At 41.1% G+C, this 18,114-nt stretch overlaps 2 protein-coding genes across 13 annotated transcripts in view; one reads left to right on the forward strand and one right to left on the reverse strand.

The window, feature by feature from the left end:
• Nucleotides 1-17,037, reverse strand: part of tnks1bp1 (tankyrase 1 binding protein 1) — a 27,232-nt gene extending 10,195 nt beyond the window's left edge. The window contains exons 1-11 of one of the 12 annotated variants that reach the window (XM_056746623.1): nucleotides 16,791-17,031; nucleotides 13,521-13,615; nucleotides 11,014-11,060; nucleotides 10,017-10,831; nucleotides 9,454-9,831; nucleotides 8,606-8,667; nucleotides 8,133-8,314; nucleotides 7,971-8,040; nucleotides 4,442-5,370; nucleotides 2,210-4,322; nucleotides 2,027-2,125 (exon numbers count right to left, since the gene is read on the reverse strand). In XM_056746623.1, the coding sequence (XP_056602601.1) occupies nucleotides 2,027-2,125; nucleotides 2,210-4,322; nucleotides 4,442-5,355 (3,126 nt within the window). In that variant the 5' untranslated portion in view covers nucleotides 5,356-5,370; nucleotides 7,971-8,040; nucleotides 8,133-8,314; ... (4 more) ...; nucleotides 13,521-13,615; nucleotides 16,791-17,031. Of the gene's footprint in view, nucleotides 1-2,026; nucleotides 2,126-2,209; nucleotides 4,323-4,441; nucleotides 5,371-7,970; nucleotides 8,041-8,132; nucleotides 8,315-8,605; nucleotides 8,668-9,453; nucleotides 10,832-11,013; nucleotides 11,061-13,520; nucleotides 13,616-15,124; nucleotides 15,324-15,856; nucleotides 16,080-16,315; nucleotides 16,553-16,790 lie in introns of those variants that run through there. The other 11 variants (XM_056746613.1, XM_056746617.1, XM_056746616.1 and 8 more) reach the window with 11 other exon arrangements.
• LOC130419704 (RNA-binding protein Musashi homolog 1-like) overlaps nucleotides 15,499-18,114 on the forward strand; it is a 20,005-nt gene continuing 17,389 nt past the window's right edge. The window contains exons 1-4 of the mRNA XM_056746626.1: nucleotides 15,499-15,628; nucleotides 16,097-16,137; nucleotides 16,575-16,656; nucleotides 16,769-16,853. Coding sequence (XP_056602604.1) covers nucleotides 15,564-15,628; nucleotides 16,097-16,137; nucleotides 16,575-16,656; nucleotides 16,769-16,853 — 273 coding nt within the window. The 5' untranslated portion in view covers nucleotides 15,499-15,563. The remainder of the gene's footprint in view (nucleotides 15,629-16,096; nucleotides 16,138-16,574; nucleotides 16,657-16,768; nucleotides 16,854-18,114) is intronic.

Genomic DNA, 18,114 nt, shown 5'->3' on the forward strand with positions numbered 1-18,114 from the left:
ATCTCAACTGTTTCTCAAGTGTATCTCAATTGCATCTCAACTGTTTCTCAATTGCATCTCAACTGTATCTCAATTGCATCTCAACTGTTTCTCAAGTGTATCAATTGCATCTCAACTGTTTCTCAACTGTTTCTCAATTGCATCTCAACTGTTTCTCAATTGCATCTCAAATGTATCTCAATTGCATCTCAACTGTTTCTCAAGTGTATCAATTGCATCTCAACTGTTTCTCAAGTGTATCTCAATTGTATCTCAATTGTATCTCAACTGTTTCTTAAGTGTATCTCAATTGCATCTCAACTGTTTCTCAAGTGTATCTCAATTGTATCTCAACTGTATCTCAATTGCATCTCAACTGTTTCTCAAGTGTATCAATTGCATCTCAACTGTTTCTCAAGTGTATCTCAATTGCATCTCAACTGTTTCTCAAGTGTATCAATTGCATCTCAACTGTTTCTCAAGTGTATCTCAATTGTATCTCAACTGTTTCTCAATTGTATTTCAATTGCATCTCAACTGTTTCTCAATTGCATCTCAACTGTATCTCAATTGCATCTCAACTGTTTCTCAAGTGTATCAATTGCATCTCAACTGTTTCTCAACTGTTTCTCAATTGTATTTCAATTCTATCTCAACTGTATCTCAATTGCATCTCAACTGTTTCTCAAGTGTATCAATTGCATCTCAACTGTATCTCAAGTGTATCAATTGCATCTCAACTGTTTCTCAAGTGTATCAATTGCATCTCAACTGTTTCTCAAGTGTATCTCAATTGCATCTCAACTGTTTCTCAATTGCATCTCAACTGTATCTCAATTGCATCTCAACTGTTTCTCAAGTGTATCAATTGCATCTCAACTGTTTCTCAACTGTTTCTCAATTGCATCTCAACTGTTTCTCAATTGCATCTCAAATGTATCTCAATTGCATCTCAACTGTTTCTCAAGTGTATCAATTGCATCTCAACTGTTTCTCAAGTGTATCTCAATTGTATCTCAATTGTATCTCAACTGTTTCTTAAGTGTATCTCAATTGCATCTCAACTGTTTCTCAAGTGTATCTCAATTGTATCTCAATTGCATCTCAACTGTTTCTCAAGTGTATCTCAACTGTTTCTCAATTGTCACTCAACTGTTTCTCAAGTGTATTTCAGTTGTATCTAAACTGTTTCTCAAGTGTATCTCAATTGTTTTTCTCAAAATGTCTCTATGATTTTCTGCTGTTTTGATAGGAGAGAGACTCCACAGCCCCACACAACACCTGAGTATTAAACATCTTTATGATATTGTGATGGCTGAAAACCTCTGACCCCTACTTGACTTCCTCTTTATTGATGAGCACACGCGCAGGTCTCTCCGTCCGTCACTCCAAACACGTGCACTACACAATCATTGTGTTTAGTATGAAGGATGAGGTTATTATTTACGTCCAGTCACATTGTGTACTTCGTCACAAAACAAACATTATCTAAGAATAAACTCATGTATCTACACACACAGCAACATGCGCACACACCCAAAACAAAAAAACATCTGTGACATCACACAATTCCATCATGAGACACCAGTGAGAAATTCCAAACGATACAAAGATCAATAGAGACAAAAGATTTGTCCTCCAGTCAACACATCACAACTCCTAACCACACAGTGTTGAGAGCAGACGTGTGACACGTGTCAGAGCACAAATCAAATTCATACACAATAAATGCAGAGATTGTGGGAGGACATACAGAACTTCATGACTGATGGGTGAAACCCTTCTGTTTCTATATAAGGACAGAGATTGGTTGTGGGACGGCCCATGGGGTCCCTGAATGTGTTTGCCATGTTTTCATTCTGATGATGTCACATCACACCCATAATTCCTTCATCATTGATCCATCGTCATGTCAAACCTGTATGAGTTTCTTCTACTGTATGAACACAAAACCCCTGAAGAAAGACTCACACACAGGCCATGACAGAATTGTCACCTGTCAAACTGTTCAATCTCAACATCAGTAAAGGTGTAGTGAATGTCTCACCTGCTGTGATGTGACGTGATCAGGTGGAGATCTGCTTGTTTGTGAGTCAGTTTCAGTCTGGTCTTGGTAACAGGGGTCTTGATCTTCACCCGTTGAGTTCTGCACATTCAAGTGTTCAGGATCAAACACACATTCAACTTGACGAATGCATGTCAACAGATATATTTGGATTTATTTCAGCACCTGAGGTATCTGTAGTCCAGGGGATTCAGGATCATTGGATTCCATCCAGTCATGAACAGCATCATCACTCGGAGCTTCTCGGGATGGAGACGGTGTTGAGGAGCGACTGGTCCCGGTTCCCCATCGCCGTGGTTTCACAGAGAAATCATCATAAAGAACACCAGGGAGCTGGGAAGAGACTTCAATCTGTGTCTCATCACCATCAAAACTTATTAGATCACAACGGACAGCTACATCATCTCTCTCCATTCTCAATCTCGCCTTTTCTCTTTCTTGTCTCCATCTTTTCTCATCTTCAACTCGCCTTCTTTCTTCCATTTCTCTCTCTTGCTTTAGTTTCTCCTCTCTTTCTTCTCTTAATCTTTTCTCTTCCATTTCTCTTTCTTTCCGTAGTCTCTCCATTTCTCTTTGTTGTCTCAATCTTTGCTCCTCCTCAATTTGTCTTTTCTCCTCCATTTCTTTCTCTTTCCTCTGTCTCTCTTTTTCACTCTCCTGTCTCAATCTTTGCTCCTCAAGTAGTCTTTTCTCTTCCATCTCTCTTTCTTTTTTTAATCTCTCCTTGATTTCTCTTTCTTGTCTCAATCTTTGCTCCTCAAGTCGTCTTCTTTCCTCCATCTCCCTTTCTTTCCTTATTCTCTCCATTTCTCTCTCCAGTCTCAATTTTTCCTCCTCTTCCATTTGTTTTCTTTCCTCCATCTCTCTCTCTTTCTTTAATCTCTCCTCTTTTAATCTCTCCAGTCTCAATCTTTGCACCTCAAGTAGTCTTTTCTCTTCCATCTCTCTTTCTTTTTTAAATCTCTCCTCTTTTTCTCTTTCTTGTCTCAATCTTTGCTCCTCAAGTTGTCTTCTTTCCTCCATCTCTCTTTTTTTCCTTATTCTCTCCATTTCTCTCTCCTGTCTCAATCGTTCCTCCTCTTCAATTCGTTTTTTTTCCTCTATCTCTCTCTCTTTCTTTAATCTCTCCTCTTCTTCTCTCTCCAGTCTCAATCTTTGCTCCTCAAGTTGTTTTCTTTCCTCCACTTCTCTTTCTTTTTTTAATCTCTCCTCTTTTTCTCTCTCTTGTCTTAATCTTTGCTCCTCGAGTAGTCTTTTCTCTTCCATTTCTCTTTCTTTTTTTAATCTCTCCTCTTTTTCTCTCTCTTGTCTTAATCTTTGCTCCTCGAGTAGTCTTTTCTCTTCCATTTCTCTTTCTTTTTTTAATCTCTCCTCTTTTTCTCTCTCTTGTCTTAATCTTTGCTCCTCGAGTAGTCTTTTCTCTTCCATTTCTCTTTCTTTTTTTAATCTCTCCTGGTTTTCTTTTTCTCGTCTCAATCTTTCCTTCTCTTCAATCCGTTTTTTCTCTTCATTCTCTCTCTCTTTCTTTATCATCTCTTGTTTTTCTCTCTCCTGCCTCAGTCTTAGCTTCTCTCTTTGTCTTTCCTCTTCAATTCTATGTCTCTCTTCTTCCATTTCTTTCTCTTTCCTGAGTCTCTCTTTTTCTCGCTCCTCTCTCAGTCTTTGCTCTTCTCTCTGTCTCTCTTTTTCTCTTTTCTCTTCCATCCTTCTCTTCTGCTCCTCAATCTGTTTGTCTCGCTCTAGTCTCTCTTGTTCTCGTCGTGTCTCTCTTTCAGCCTCTCTCTCTCTCTCCTCCTGTAGTTTTCTTTCTTCTTCAATTCTTTTCTGTCTTTCGAGCTCTTGCTTCCTCCTTTCTTCTCTTTGTCTTTGCTTTTCCTCCTCCTGTTTTCTTTCCTCTTTCAAGCATTCTTCCTCTTGCCGTCTTTCCATTTCCTCTCTTAACTTTCTCTCTTCCTCTAAATGTTTTTCTCTTTCCCATTCTTTCTGTAACTGTTCCTCCTTATGCTGTTTTTCTTTTTCTTCTTCTTGAGTCTTTCTCTCTGGATCTTTGGCCATCCCGGCCATCCCGACCCTCCTGTACACAGGCACAGACACACAGTTCTCTTTGTCCTCATCAGTTGCATCATCATCCTCCTCCTCCTCTTCTTCATCATCATCTGCAGTGCTCAGTGTGGAGTTCTTCCGCGAGATGTTGTTCTCAGACGCGGTGGTTTTGGCCGGCCCGTGCTGTAAAGGTGACAACTGGGCCGAATCGCTCTGTGTCTTCTCATGTGGTAGACTGTGAATACAATAAAAGACAAATGTGTTACAAACTCATACGAGGACTCATAAGTTGGTCTATAAAGAATGGTTTTAGGCCTAAAGAACAAACATCATGATGTGTGAGCAAACACCAACCATTTGAGATCTCCGGTGGAGGGCAGCCGAACTCTGGGCTCTTGTGTGTTCAAGCTGAGATTCTTGATTCTCTGTTTAATATCCACAGATATTTCAGCAGGTGCGCTGTCTTTCTTGTTGAACACGTCTCTGTGTTGAGAGGCAGCGGAACGGTCGAAGAGCAGACTTATCCGTCTCTTAATGCTGGTGCCACTGGTCTCCTCGTCCTCCTGAGGTTTTGATTCTGAAGGAGACAGCGGTGGCTCATCTCTCCTCACAGAACCAACCTCTCTCTCCTGTGACTCAAATCTTGAGGTCAGCCCCACAGACAGACGGTTTCTAACAGGCCAACACAGTGAAGATGCTCTGAAGTCTGCGTCACCAGATCTGCTTTCTCCCTTTGGCGTCTGTCTGAGAGCTTTCTGCTCTTGAGAACCCAAAGATTTGGCTCTTGCCCTGGACTGAAAGTTCTTGTCGTCTTCAGGCTTTGTGTTTGGAGCCATCTGTGTTGTGTTAGGATTCCGATCGAGGTCTGTCTTTGGTGTTAAAGCTGGTTTTGGTCCGAGTGGGGCGGGTTTGGTTGATGCACTTTTGACAGACACTTTCAATGTGCCATTTGGTTTGACAGATTCTGAGGTATTTTGGACACGAGTCTCTACTAGCTCTGACTTACTGGAAACCAACGAGTCGAGAGCATCAGAAGACGCGGCTCGCTGGAGCTGTCTAGCAGAGTTGATTTTCGGGGCCTTGATCGGACGAATAGTCGCGTTCCTTTGAAAGGCAAAGGGTTTGGGCATGAGGCTGGGTTTGGGGGCCAGCGCTGGCTTACAGGCGTCTCCAGACAGCAGTGAGGCAGAAAGTGAAGTCTTGCTTTGGCTAATGAGCGCCGCTGACGGACTCAGATCCCTCGTGGACGCCTCCACCCATGCAGCCATGGCTACACACTGCACCTGATGAGAAAACCAAAGAGAACTTTTGACTGCTTAACCTTCTGCTGTCTCATGCTGTATCATCAAACATAAATATTGTATCTGGAGCAGAAATCTACAGGTCTGTCACATATCTAACCACAACTCGTCAGATTTCATTAAGACATTTTACTGGACTTCAAAGTTCTCTTTTATTATTCAACGTGACAGAAAGACTGAACGTCAGATTGTTGAATGTGTCGATCAATCCAGATAACCTTCACATGTTTATTTAATATGTCTAAGATAAACAGGAACAAATAAACAGACTTGGCGTGCTTATGACTCGCCCGGGGCTCTAGATCTGCTGCTGGCCAAATAAATTATCACGTTTATCAATTAAATATGAAAATACTTTTATGAAATATTCTGAATATTCTAGTTGGGCGGTGCAGTAGTCACCACATGAGCTGCTGTTCATTTCATGTCCTTATGTTGTGATTGACAGGACCAGACAAACAAGTTTTACTCGCCTCAAATTGATCCGAAAACAAAATGATCATTTGACCTCATCAGAGCACTTAAAGGAGTAGTTCACTTTAAAAGTAAGTTTTCATGATCATTTACTCCCCTCGTGTCATCCAAGATGTTTATGTGTTTGTGTCCTTAGTGGAAAAGAAATGAAGGTTTTTGATGAAAACATTCCAGTATTTTTCTCCATATAGTGACTTCAATGGACTCCAAACACTTGAAGGTGAAAATGAGTTTCAGTGCAGCTTCAAAAGACTTTAAACTAAACCAGACCATGTACTTTCGCCTACATCAAGCGTGACCTTTTTAACGTAATTACGTTTTTTTGTGAAGTCATGAACGCGCATCTCAGAACCGAGCAAGGCGGCCATTTGTGTTTATTAAGCATATATTTTTTTTTTACAAAATGACTGATGGTTTCTCTACATAAGACCTTTATTCATGGTCTGGTTTGGTTTAAAGTCCTCTGAAGCTGCACTGAAACTCATTTTCACCTTCAAGTGTTTGGAGTCCATTGAAGTCACTATATGGAGAAAAATCCTGGAATGTTTTCATCAAAAACCTTCATTTCCTTTCCACTAAAGACACAAACACATAAACATCTTAGATAAAATGATTGGAGTAAATGAATATCAACATTTATTTATAAAGTGAACTACTCCTTTAAGTGTGATTTGGGTCTGACTCAAAGCAACCGAAAGAGACGTTTCCAGTTCAGATCTATAGAGAATACAGCAGTGTTTTCATTCAGATATAAATCAACAGTTATTTAGCTGAGGCTTTTATCCAAAGCCATTCACTAGAGGACGGAGAATATTTCTCACACACACACACCAGGCTGTGTCAGTGTATTCTGGCAAAGATTTAGAACGCCTGTAATCCAGTTCTAGTTGATGTTACTCTGGTTGGGCTAGATTTTTAAGTTTCTCTACCCACATTGACTTACTCTAACAAGAGCCGATGAGATGTTTTTCTGCAGGCTATTCATACACACCCTGTGAAAGACTGAATAAACGACCAGCAGCTCTCACAGATATCATCACACGTCTCAAACACATGTCTCCAACGACATGCGCCGGCTTGAAACAAACACATGTTGACATTTCCCACAAACAAAACGATTGTCTTATCTGTGTGCAAAACAAGTGTACTCAGTGTGCCGGCTTGTTGTTAGATGGAGCTGGGCAAACGCTCAGTTTTCTTCTGTCCATAAACACTGAAACTTAATCACAGCCAACGGCTGGGAAAGAAAAATAAAACGCTCAATTCTATTGTGTTTTGCATCACAACCTGGCAAAAATCAGCCGTGGTTTTCAACAAACCAGTCTAACAACAAGCCGGCATTTGTCAGGAAGGCTGTTCGGCTGGAGTAAGAAATGTGTTGATCTGAATGACTGACATGTGAAGACAGCAGAAAATCTAAACAAGCTTTATCAGATCATCTCTCGTCCAAGATATTTCACATAAAGAAGAAGATTTAGTGTGTGTGTGTAAACAGTGTGAATGTCGAGAATGTGTTCAGGTTTGTGTTCTCGTCTCTTCTCACACTCACCAGGAACACATGCAAATCAATAAGCACAAATTTACATCCCAGTGAACGTCTCCTGGTCAACACACACAATATTTATACACCTGCAGTCCTCTCATGCTTCCCAGAGAAATGACAATCGCTCATGTTTATTACACATGTTATAAAACGTCACATGTGACTCAGATATTTAAATCTACAGTCTTTCTATGAATCAGTAGATATAGACTTTTAACTATTATAAAGTTATAAAGAAAGTTGCACAGTGAGCACATGAACCCAAAACGCAAGCGGTGTGTTATCTGCACCTGTTACTAATAGGTAACTTATCAATAACCACTGCTTACAATGAACTCTGTATTTCAACTGTACATCCTGTGAGATAAATTAAATATACAAATATGAACACACGTGTGCTACATACAATTTTACACCATATTATGGCGTGCCTCTTACACATTTTATATGCATTAAACGTCTCTAAAGTAACGAAACTCATTAACACCTAAATGAGATTATTATCGTCTGAAACTCAATGGAAGCTTAACACACACACACACACACACGTTAAGATATGATTTACCTTTTATTCCATGAAGAGATTGAACACACAGATTCTCCTCCGTGTCCGTGTCACTTGACTGCAGGCGAAACTTCAAAGTGAAGGAGGCGGAGAACCAAGATAATCAGCTCATGAATAATCATGTTTTTGTTCAGACAACAACGAATCACGATGCGAACTCACCTGCTTGTCAAAGTCTGCCTTTGGCCAATCAGTTAGAGCTTAAGAAGAACGTCTCGTTACGTCATTAATATTCATGAGGCGGTAGCACGAGCCCAGTCACCAGCACGCGCGGCTGCGGTCACGCCCTCAACCGGACAAACCGGCTCAACTGAATGAACGTCACGGATTACGTGTATAAAACACTGTAAAGCAATCATACTCCAGTTAAAAATCATCGTGTGGAGGTTTATATTAATAAACATATCGACTTAAATTTTACATTGTCTTTACGATCACAGTATCACACACTAGACAAACTTAGATTTTCAACTTTCAAATCTCGTATTTACTCTAGTCCGGTTATTTGATTTTGAACTATGACGTAATTTCCGCACATGTGTTTCTTTTATTTTATCGGGGGGAGGGGGGGACTGGACGTCCACTGACTGTAACCTGACGTTTTGTTTATTTAAATGTACAAGAGAGAAACTTACGTCACGCACGCTGTTTGGGGATATTAATGAAAGGCGCGCAGATGTGATTCAGATTCAGTTTCCTTCATGGCGGACGTCCAGAAAATAAAGCAAACAGAGAGAGACGATGTTATTCTATGAGAGACATTTAGAAAATCTTATCAAAGTAGAAAAAAGGTCCAATAAATATTCACACAGAGGGATGCGACTTCAATATTGTTGCTGTTAATGCTTTAAACTACATACAATGCAGTCATGTCATTTACCCAATGACTGCCCGACAGACAGCCGGCTAAACGATGAATAATGATGAAATGTATTACCATAATAATCCTACTTAACATGTGTAAACACAGAAAGAGAAAGTGGAACATGTGAATACTTGACATAATAAACCCGTCCATATCCATTTAGACATTTAGCAGACGCTTTTATCCAAAGCGACTTACAAAGAGTTTAGGATCCATCATTTAACGTTCACACATCCTGATCATAGATCTGTGTGACACTTCAGGGGTGATTTCCTTTACCAAAGACAATAGGAGAATAACTTTAGTAATACTTAAGGTACATTTAAGGTGCTTAAGCAACGGGGCCCTGGTCTTAACATTCCTGGTTTCGGACATCAGAAAGGCATCTCTCGTGCCCGTCATCAGTGGTCCTAAATGTTGGACATTAAAGTCCGGCCGGGCGTTTCTTCTGACATCTAGTGGAAAGTGTCTGTAACGGTGTCTTCTACATTTGTATTCTCTAGTACTCGGTGTCGAGGTCAATCTTAAGACGTGAAGGTGTTTTATTTAAGATGGGAGTGATGAGTTAAAGCTGAAAATGTGAATATAGGTGTGGTGACCTGCCTGTGCTTGAGTTACCTGCACGCCACACCCCGTCATGTCCATTATGCGTCAAAGTCTTTGATCCGTTTCTTTGACAAAGGTCAGATGGGTGGAGGAATCCAATCCTCCTCTGCTTTAACAGTCGTCCTCTGTTGGCTTTTATTATGTCACTGATGTAAGCTCATCTATTGTGGCTGATATAAAACAACAATACGTTATCTGGAGAACAGCAGATGTCAACAGATCTTTATACAAATAATCAACAACACTCAGTATTTTGACGCATGGCTATCAAGTGTCGTGTGTCCATGACGACGATCCTCATCAACTTGTGTTTACTGCTGCAGGGGTTTGGCTGGTTGTCAGGGTGTTGCTATGCTGATGTGCTCAAAAGAGTCCTCACAAGTCTCACTCCTGATGAAACACAAGACACGTCACTACACTGCTACATGTGGCGTTTATCCCTCTCAACATTCACAACAAATGTTTATTATAAGCAGTAACAACACACATAACCATCCAGAACATAACACGGGCACAGTTTCTATTCCTGAACTCCAGTGAAACATTAAAGAATCAAACGTGAACGCGCTCCTCACGTCCAAGACAGCAAACGCAGCTCCACTCTCAGTCAACAGAGGGCGCCAGAGGACCTGATGAACGCTTCAATACACCACTCTACAGGGGTTTTCAAACTTTATGACGCCAAAGACCCCCAAATATGATAAGAACCCCCTTATCTAAAATATATATCAATCTCTCGTATTTTTGTGTGTGTGATAATTTGTAAATAGGATATTATGAAGACAACACATTGTTTCTAAGCCAAAATAGACGGCAACAATTTCACTTCCGAGTCCAAACAAAGAAACTATATAGTGAGAAGAACTCAGAAAGATACAAATATAAACAAGAAGAGACGAGAACCCAAAAACAGATAAACACGGTGGAGTTTGCTTTATCTTTTCTCCCCGGACCCCAGTTTGAAAACCCCTGAACTCCACTCTTTCCTCTCTGAACTGATCCACGTAACAGAGAATCAAATCTCTTTTCTTGAGCACTTCTCTAAGTGTGTATGAACAGTTGTACGAGTGTCTTCCCTTCATTCATAAGGTTTGTAAATCACTTGTTTGTCCTGCCAGCTTCAAGGTAACGATTCATCCTCTCTCCTCTTTCTCCCGTTTCTCTCTCGGCCCCTCCCTCGCTCTGTTTTTCTCTTTCTTCCACTCTCACCAGGTAACCAGACCTCCTGTGGGGGGTGTTGAGTTTCCACTTTCCCAGAGAAGGAGACAATTTAAGCTTTACAAAGCCCACAAAAGCTGTTCGCCACTGTCCCTCCTCTCCGGCCTGTAATCCAGCAGAGTCCCCTGACAATCCTCTCTCCGTCAGACATCTCCCTCCATCAGAAACTCATCTGTGAAATATTAACAAATACATCAGAATACTGTCTGGCCTGAAGAGACGAGTGTGTGTGTGTGTGTGTAGTCAGTCAGTAAAGATGTTTCTGTGTTGGTGTACAGTAGAGTCTGTGAGAGACAAGCTGAGATTAACCTTCTGACCTCAGAGAAAACACAACACCAACCTTCTGTCACTTACTCATCTTATCCAATGAAAACATACTGGGATCAGGAAGTGTTCTGCTTCTAAAAGGACCAAAAACACATTCAAATAGAATATATGTGACTAGTGTGCAGTGTTGGGTGAGTTCCATTGAAAAAGTAATGAATTACTAGTTACATATTCAATAGTGTCATTAGATTACTGCACAAGTGATTCTCTCCAAAAATAATTTAATGATTTATTACTAATGACTTTCTATATTATACATCAAACCTTGATCAGTTCAGTGATAGACATGAAACCACTCTTAATTTATTCTAATAAATCATATAAAACTACACAAAAGTACTCTTCTGAACAGACTACAGTATTACAAATGTAAGAAAGATAAAGTAATGCATGCATTTTAAAGTCAAAAGCCTTTTCTCTCTCTCTCTCTCTCTCTCTCTCTCTCTCTCTCTCTCCCTCTCCCTCTCCCTCTCCCTCTCCCTCTCCCTCTCCCTCTCCCTCTCCCTCTCTCTCTCTCCCTCTCTCTCTAAACTGTTCAAATGCTTTCTGCAGCTTCCGAACAACATGAACACACAGAAAGAACAGAACATGGAAAAAAAAAACTGTTGAAAACTATCCGTGACTGTAGGATTTTGTGCATTGACAAGTGTCCTCAGACGAGGATGTTTCAGGGTTATTTATCAGCCTCGTGTCATTACAAACATTCTGTCCTCCAAATGTGACTTCTCTTCAATTTCACTCATTTCATCAAAGATGGTGAAAATTACACCTCTAATCAGAAATCCACATGACTGAGATCATTTCACATCAGTCCATGACGTCTCAAGTCATCTTGTTTTCTTTCACCCGTGTGCTTCCCTTGATTACAAAGAGAAGACTTTATTCTTTAAAAATATCTACATTTGTTGTGATTTTATTAAACGGAGACACTCCGAACACGAGTATTTGGGTGCACTGTCCCTTTAAGATCACACCGGATCAGATGAATGCCAAACAAATAAAAAAGTAAAAATAAATGTGCCCTGAGCAGCAGGGGATTCCCATGTTCTCCGTCTTGACCCCCACTGACACTCGTCCACCCACCCATTCACTAACCAGGCAGGTTGACACTTCAATGACCCCCTCTTAACCCGAAGTGAGGGAACGCTGTGACCCTATAAATAGTGTTTAGGAATGGTGATGATATGCAGAAGGACGGGGGGGGGGTGGAAAAAGGATTAAGAGAGACATTCGGTTGATCTGACTCAGGTGATCCGGAGAGAAGAGCTGGTGTGCACTTTCTTTCTCTGTCTGTTCACCTGTCGTTTATTTCACTCTGTCTGTTCCCCTGAGAATGACAAATGTGTTCATTATCAGAGGCAACGCTGTGAGGATGCCGAGCATCATTCAAATGCTTCAATCCTGATTAGCTCACCAGATCTGCTCATCCAATCAGAATCATGCTTGATGCAAATGTTCCCACTTTTATTTGCAATGTCATGTTTTGATATAAGAGTCACAGATATAGGGTTCAAAATTATAATATTTCACTTGATAAACAACTCTTCTGCAAACACGCATACACACATGCCTACACGCGCACATGCAGATTCGCACGCACGGGCACACACACACACACACACGCATCATTTCATTATTTATTTATAAAGCGCATTTAAAAACAACCCAAGGTTTGCCAAAGTACAGATCAGGGGGCTCAAATAAAAAACACAATCTATAACAATCGATAATTTACATAATTATCAATAAACAATAATCAATGAAAATAAATAAATGAATGGATTAATTAAAAAAAAAAATAATAATAATAATTAGACCAATACATTAAAGACCTGTGCTGAGAAAATGAGTTTTCAGATTGATTTAGAAGAGGAGAATGCACAAGCGTACACACACACACACATAGTTTCATGGCTGAATTCTCTCTGTCTAACAGAGTTAAAGTCATGTTAAAGTCTCAAACAGCCACTCAAAGTCTGTTCCCAAACCATATGCTGCATTCTCCACAAAACCAGAAGACTCTTGATCTAGTACAGAAAGGTGAAGAACATCTGACACATCACCACTGAGATCTATAACACATCTCCATTGTTTCTCAAAACGAGAGAAAACTGAAACGTTTTGCTGATCTTGACTTCTCTCATCTCATGTGTTCTCCAGAAGTTCAAAGAAAATCTCAGCTCACATTTTACAAAATACCGAAGTTTGTGATAACAAGTCTGAGATCTCAATGTGGTCTCATCAAAACCTTCTAAACTTTATGGTACACATCCATCTTATGGCTCTGGTGAACTGCTTCATTTGTGTCTACACATCATCTTCTGAATCTGAGAACGTCTTTCTGACGAATGAACGAGCAAACACAAAGCCAGAAAATCAGATGGACGATATTAAAAGTAAATGGAAGAAATTAATTCCATAAAGGGTTTAAAGAAAGAAAACAAACCAATAAGAATGAATTTTCATCACTGCTGGTGATTCTTCTCTAAATGAAAAACAAACGTCTGAAAGGTTGGACCTCTTCTGTGACTCACCAGCATCAGTGTGTTGAGAGAGGTGGGAGATCATCATCAGATCTGAGACCTCGGGTCAGAGGACACACCAGTGATAAATCACACTAGTTTTGTGTCTGAAATAAGAAAAGAAACAAAACAATTCAACATGTTTCATAGCACTATTTATACATATCATACAACTTTTTTTGTAACAGTTTTGTCATGTCCCCAATGCATAAATGATACAGCAGTACTGTATTCACAATGACATCATCACTGAATCGTCTTAAAGTAAAGACAGAATTTATAAATCAACATACTGACCACGGTTAGAGAAACATTTGAGGAAAAAATCTTGTGAATATTCATCAATTACTTCTTTTGTGTTGAGTGTCGTTTAAAGTCATGTCCTGTCTAAACCAGCTTCAAGAGCAGAATGTGTGTTTGTGTGTGTTTGTGAAGTTGGGTATGAAATCAAGTTATGATATCACACATTTTAACAAAGAGTTCGGCCTTCAACATCAGTACGAGTCCACATCACAAATACATCTCATCCTTCATCTCATTGTGTTTTCAACCTGCCGTCTCTTCTCAATAACTCCGGCCCCTCCCCCTCATCTCCCTTTATTCAAAGCCATTGATCATGCATGCAGAAATTCAGCACGCCCATCACCGAGCGCTGGGGCGCTGTCCTACATACTGCTCTCTCTCTCTCAACACACACACACACCCTGAGACCACAGTCAAATACACACACACACACACACACACTAGGACCACAGTTAAATACACACGGACATGAAACACACACAGTCTGCAGCTATGATAAAAATGAACGCAAATTTTCACAAATGGTGTGGTGTTATAGTCTCACCAGATGAGCTCACAAACTGCCTTCACATCCTTCAGCTCAAGTGTCACGCTCACTCTCAGTAAGTTATATTCATATTTCTACAATGCTAATATTTACATTTACATTTAGTCATTTAGCAGAAGCTTTTATCCAAAGTGACATACAAAGTAGGGGAAACAATAGAATCAATTTGTGCAACAAAAGATTTGTTAGGTTTACACATGGTCTAAATCACTCTGAATAAGAGCATCTATATATAAATGTAAAGTAGTACAATAAACATTAGGAACTTAAACTGAAATATAAATGTAAACTTTAAAAGACACTTTTAAGTTAAAGTTCCATAAAAGCTGACATCTTTCAAAAAAGAGAATTAAATAAAGATCCACTTAATGTTTATTTTATCACACAAATTTGAATCATTTTCAGCTTTCAAGTGAACGTGCCTCTTTGTTTATCTTTTGTAAAGAGAAAAATAACAACAACAATAAGACACAAGGTTTTGTTGTTTATAAGGAACAATGCATAACTCCCTGAGGAACAAATGCTTGCGGTCAGTCTGTCTGCCGGCCCCGCCCACACATGCAAACTACCAATCACATGCTCCTGAGTTCCTGCTCATTCAGCTCTGCTGAAATCAAGACCCAATCACTAAACTTCCTCTGATTCTGTGATATTCCTGCTGCTGGGCTACAGACACACCTCGGTGGTCACGCGCGCGCGTGCACGCTCTTTCAGGTGATGTGAAGCGCTCACCTGTGCTTCTCGCAGCCATTTGCATTGACCTTACCTCCGATTAGCATATCCGCAGGATTTCCACAGACACGAACATCTCCATTACACATTTAAAATCAAAACTTTCACATTCAAAACTCGTTTAGGACAGAAAGGCAGAACGTGGTGTTCTGTGCCTAATGCTTTGTCCATTCTATCATCTATTTTTATTATAAACCCACTTTTCCGAAAGCATTCATCTGCACACAGCACGTTTCGCCGTCACTACTGTACAAAACAAGAGAGAGGGCGGGTACGAGGGGCGGGGCAGAGAGAGAGAGTCCGGGGACAAACCATGCAAAGGGGCGGGGTCCGAGAATGTGCGCAAACCGCGCTCGGGCCCTCCTCCTCCAGACAGACCCTCCCCTTCCCCCACCCCCCTCGGGCCACCCTCTCTCGAGCTGGAGACTCCGGCTCCCCTTCGGATCTCAGTCCGGTAACAGAGGGACACTGGAATGGACACGGAAGGGAGTCAGAGCAGCCTGTCGTCCTCCGCGCAGGACTCCCCGCACGACCCCTGGTAAAATAAACACGCCACTTTCCGTGGGCATACAGACACACATAAGATGAGAGTTTTGGAGCAGGAGGGAAAGAGACCACCACAGACAAAAGAGACGCGCGCGTGCGAATGAAAACAATGTAACAGCGCGGACTCTCAGTCGTGCGTTGTTTCCATTTGCCCAGTTTCAACGCGAGCTCTGTTGCGTCGTTTTTCCATCGTGTCGTGTTGTCGCGCTGTATTTCTCACCTTTAGAAGGAGGACGCGGTCAACTTGATACTTTACAGTGAGGATGACGAATGTAATTCATCGGACATAACGGCGCTCCATTCATCCATCGCGCATCAACATGGCCGAAATTCACTTTCCACTCGTTCAGTGACCTTTGTTTTGTTTTTTAGACGATGTTGTTTTGCCACGAAACTTTCATCCACAGGGTTCACGGACACTTATTGCGGGATCTCTAACTGTGTGTTTTTCATCTTTCAGCAAGATGTTCATCGGCGGCTTGAGTTGGCAGACGACACAAGGTGAGCCACGCGCGAGCGAGCGAGCTTCTGTCCTGCGTGGCTTGTTCTCAACGCAGCTTCTATTCGTTTAATGTTTGGAGCGATTTTGTGTAGAAACACAAAGCGACACAGTTCGCGGGTCGTGAAATCAAAGCGTTGACTTTCATGTCTCGCAGAAAATTTCTCGACCAGTGTTTACCTGGACTTCACACAAACTCACGAGGTTTCCACGAAAGCCAGTCCATATGTGAGTTGCTGGAGATTGGAGGTGAACGCAAGGGCGCGCGGAAGCGGTGGAGTGTTTGAATAAACGGGAACGCGCAGTGTGGAAAATCTCTGATAGAGCATGACGAGCACATGCAACGGATTGAAACGGATAATGCTTTAAACATGTTTAAGTGCTCATCTCTCACTACTGAACTCTGTTTCCATCATGTGTGTGTTGTGTTGTCTTTCAGAGGGGCTGAATGAGTACTTCTGTAAATTCGGAGAGGTGAAGGATTGCATGGTGATGCGGGATCCGGTTACCAAGCGCTCGAGGTGAGAGTGATGCGCGCACCCGTCTGCGCGCTCGCGCCACGCTGCTGACCTGTTTGTTTGTGTCTGTAACTTCGTATACATAATGCGCGTGCACGTGTTGCCTTTTGCACAGGGGGTTTGGGTTTGTCACCTACCTGGATCAAACCGGTGTGGATAACGTTTTGGCCCAAAACCGACACGAGCTGGATTCAAAAACCGTGAGTTCATTGCGTTTGTCTGCCATCCCATCATACACACACCGAGAACTAAAGTGACATTTCCGTGATCTCTAGTTCACGCGCTTCAGCAGGTTTATTTTGGTTCTTTTTTGAAAGTTTTGTAACTCACATGCGTGACCGCCGCTATATCTGTCTCACTCTCTGTCCGCGCGCCACATGAACGCGTTTCTGCTCGCTCTACATCACCGGGGCAACGGGGGGTGGGGGCTTAAAGTCCCAGTGAAATTTAAAATGATACTGCCTATTTTTTCATGAAATCTTACAGCGTTTATTGTAAAAAAGTTAATCAATGTGGGTCGTTCTCTTTTTTTTAATTCATGTACCCTCATAATCTTCACTTAATATTCCTCCCAGTAGGGACTATCGATCTTAAATGACGTATGTTAGACGGTTTGGGCGGAGCTTCCGTTAATTCCTCCCCTTAAACTGTCAGAAATGCTGCCAGTTACATTGTAAAATGCAATGGCTTTTTTATACATCCAATCAAATTGAAGAGAAAAACGAAAGCCACGCCCACTGGTTTTTATTAGAAATTCCTTTTAACTTAGAAATGCGTCAAAATAAGGAAGTAAAAGCGATCGTTACTTCCGGTTCACAGGGACTTTAAACTTTATAAAACTTCAGCATCAACACTCATATATTATAGTAAGTGCTGTGGTGTATTTGAGTGTGTGTGTGAGATTTAACATCAACATGTGTGTTTAAAACAAGTAATAAACTGTCTCATTTTTTACTGTGTGGAATTTTCTTTGCAACGAGATTTGCTGCATTGGTTTACAGACTTTAAGAGTCACATGATGTAAATGAAAACGTCCCAGTAAATTGTTTTGTCACAAAAAATAATTGTCAGTGTAAATGAGACTGTAGATAATTTGTTAGTATGTGATTTAATGTTTGTTTTGAGTCTTCATCGAGCACAGTAGCGTGATGTCTGATGGCTTTATTTGAATAATCACTCGGGTCATGTTTGAATATGTGAGTCCAAAAGGGTCATTCATGGCTTTTTGTCAAAGATTGTGCGGTTGTGTCAGACAAAACCAGACGACCCCAGCTCTTGTGTATTTGGTTATTGTAATATTTGATCTGTGTCGTGGTCTGCTGGTGTTCAGGAAGGTTTTGTACGGCGCTGAGACGCTCGCCTGGCAACCCTTTAGTCACAGGGGCCTACTCATGGGTTCAGTCGCCATGTGGGACTGTTGTCACCATAACAACTTTGTTGGTTATCCATCCGAGAGAGAGC

The sequence above is a fragment of the Triplophysa dalaica genome, chromosome 4 (genome assembly GCF_015846415.1).
Source record: "Triplophysa dalaica isolate WHDGS20190420 chromosome 4, ASM1584641v1, whole genome shotgun sequence".
Lineage (NCBI taxonomy): Eukaryota > Metazoa > Chordata > Actinopteri > Cypriniformes > Nemacheilidae > Triplophysa > Triplophysa dalaica.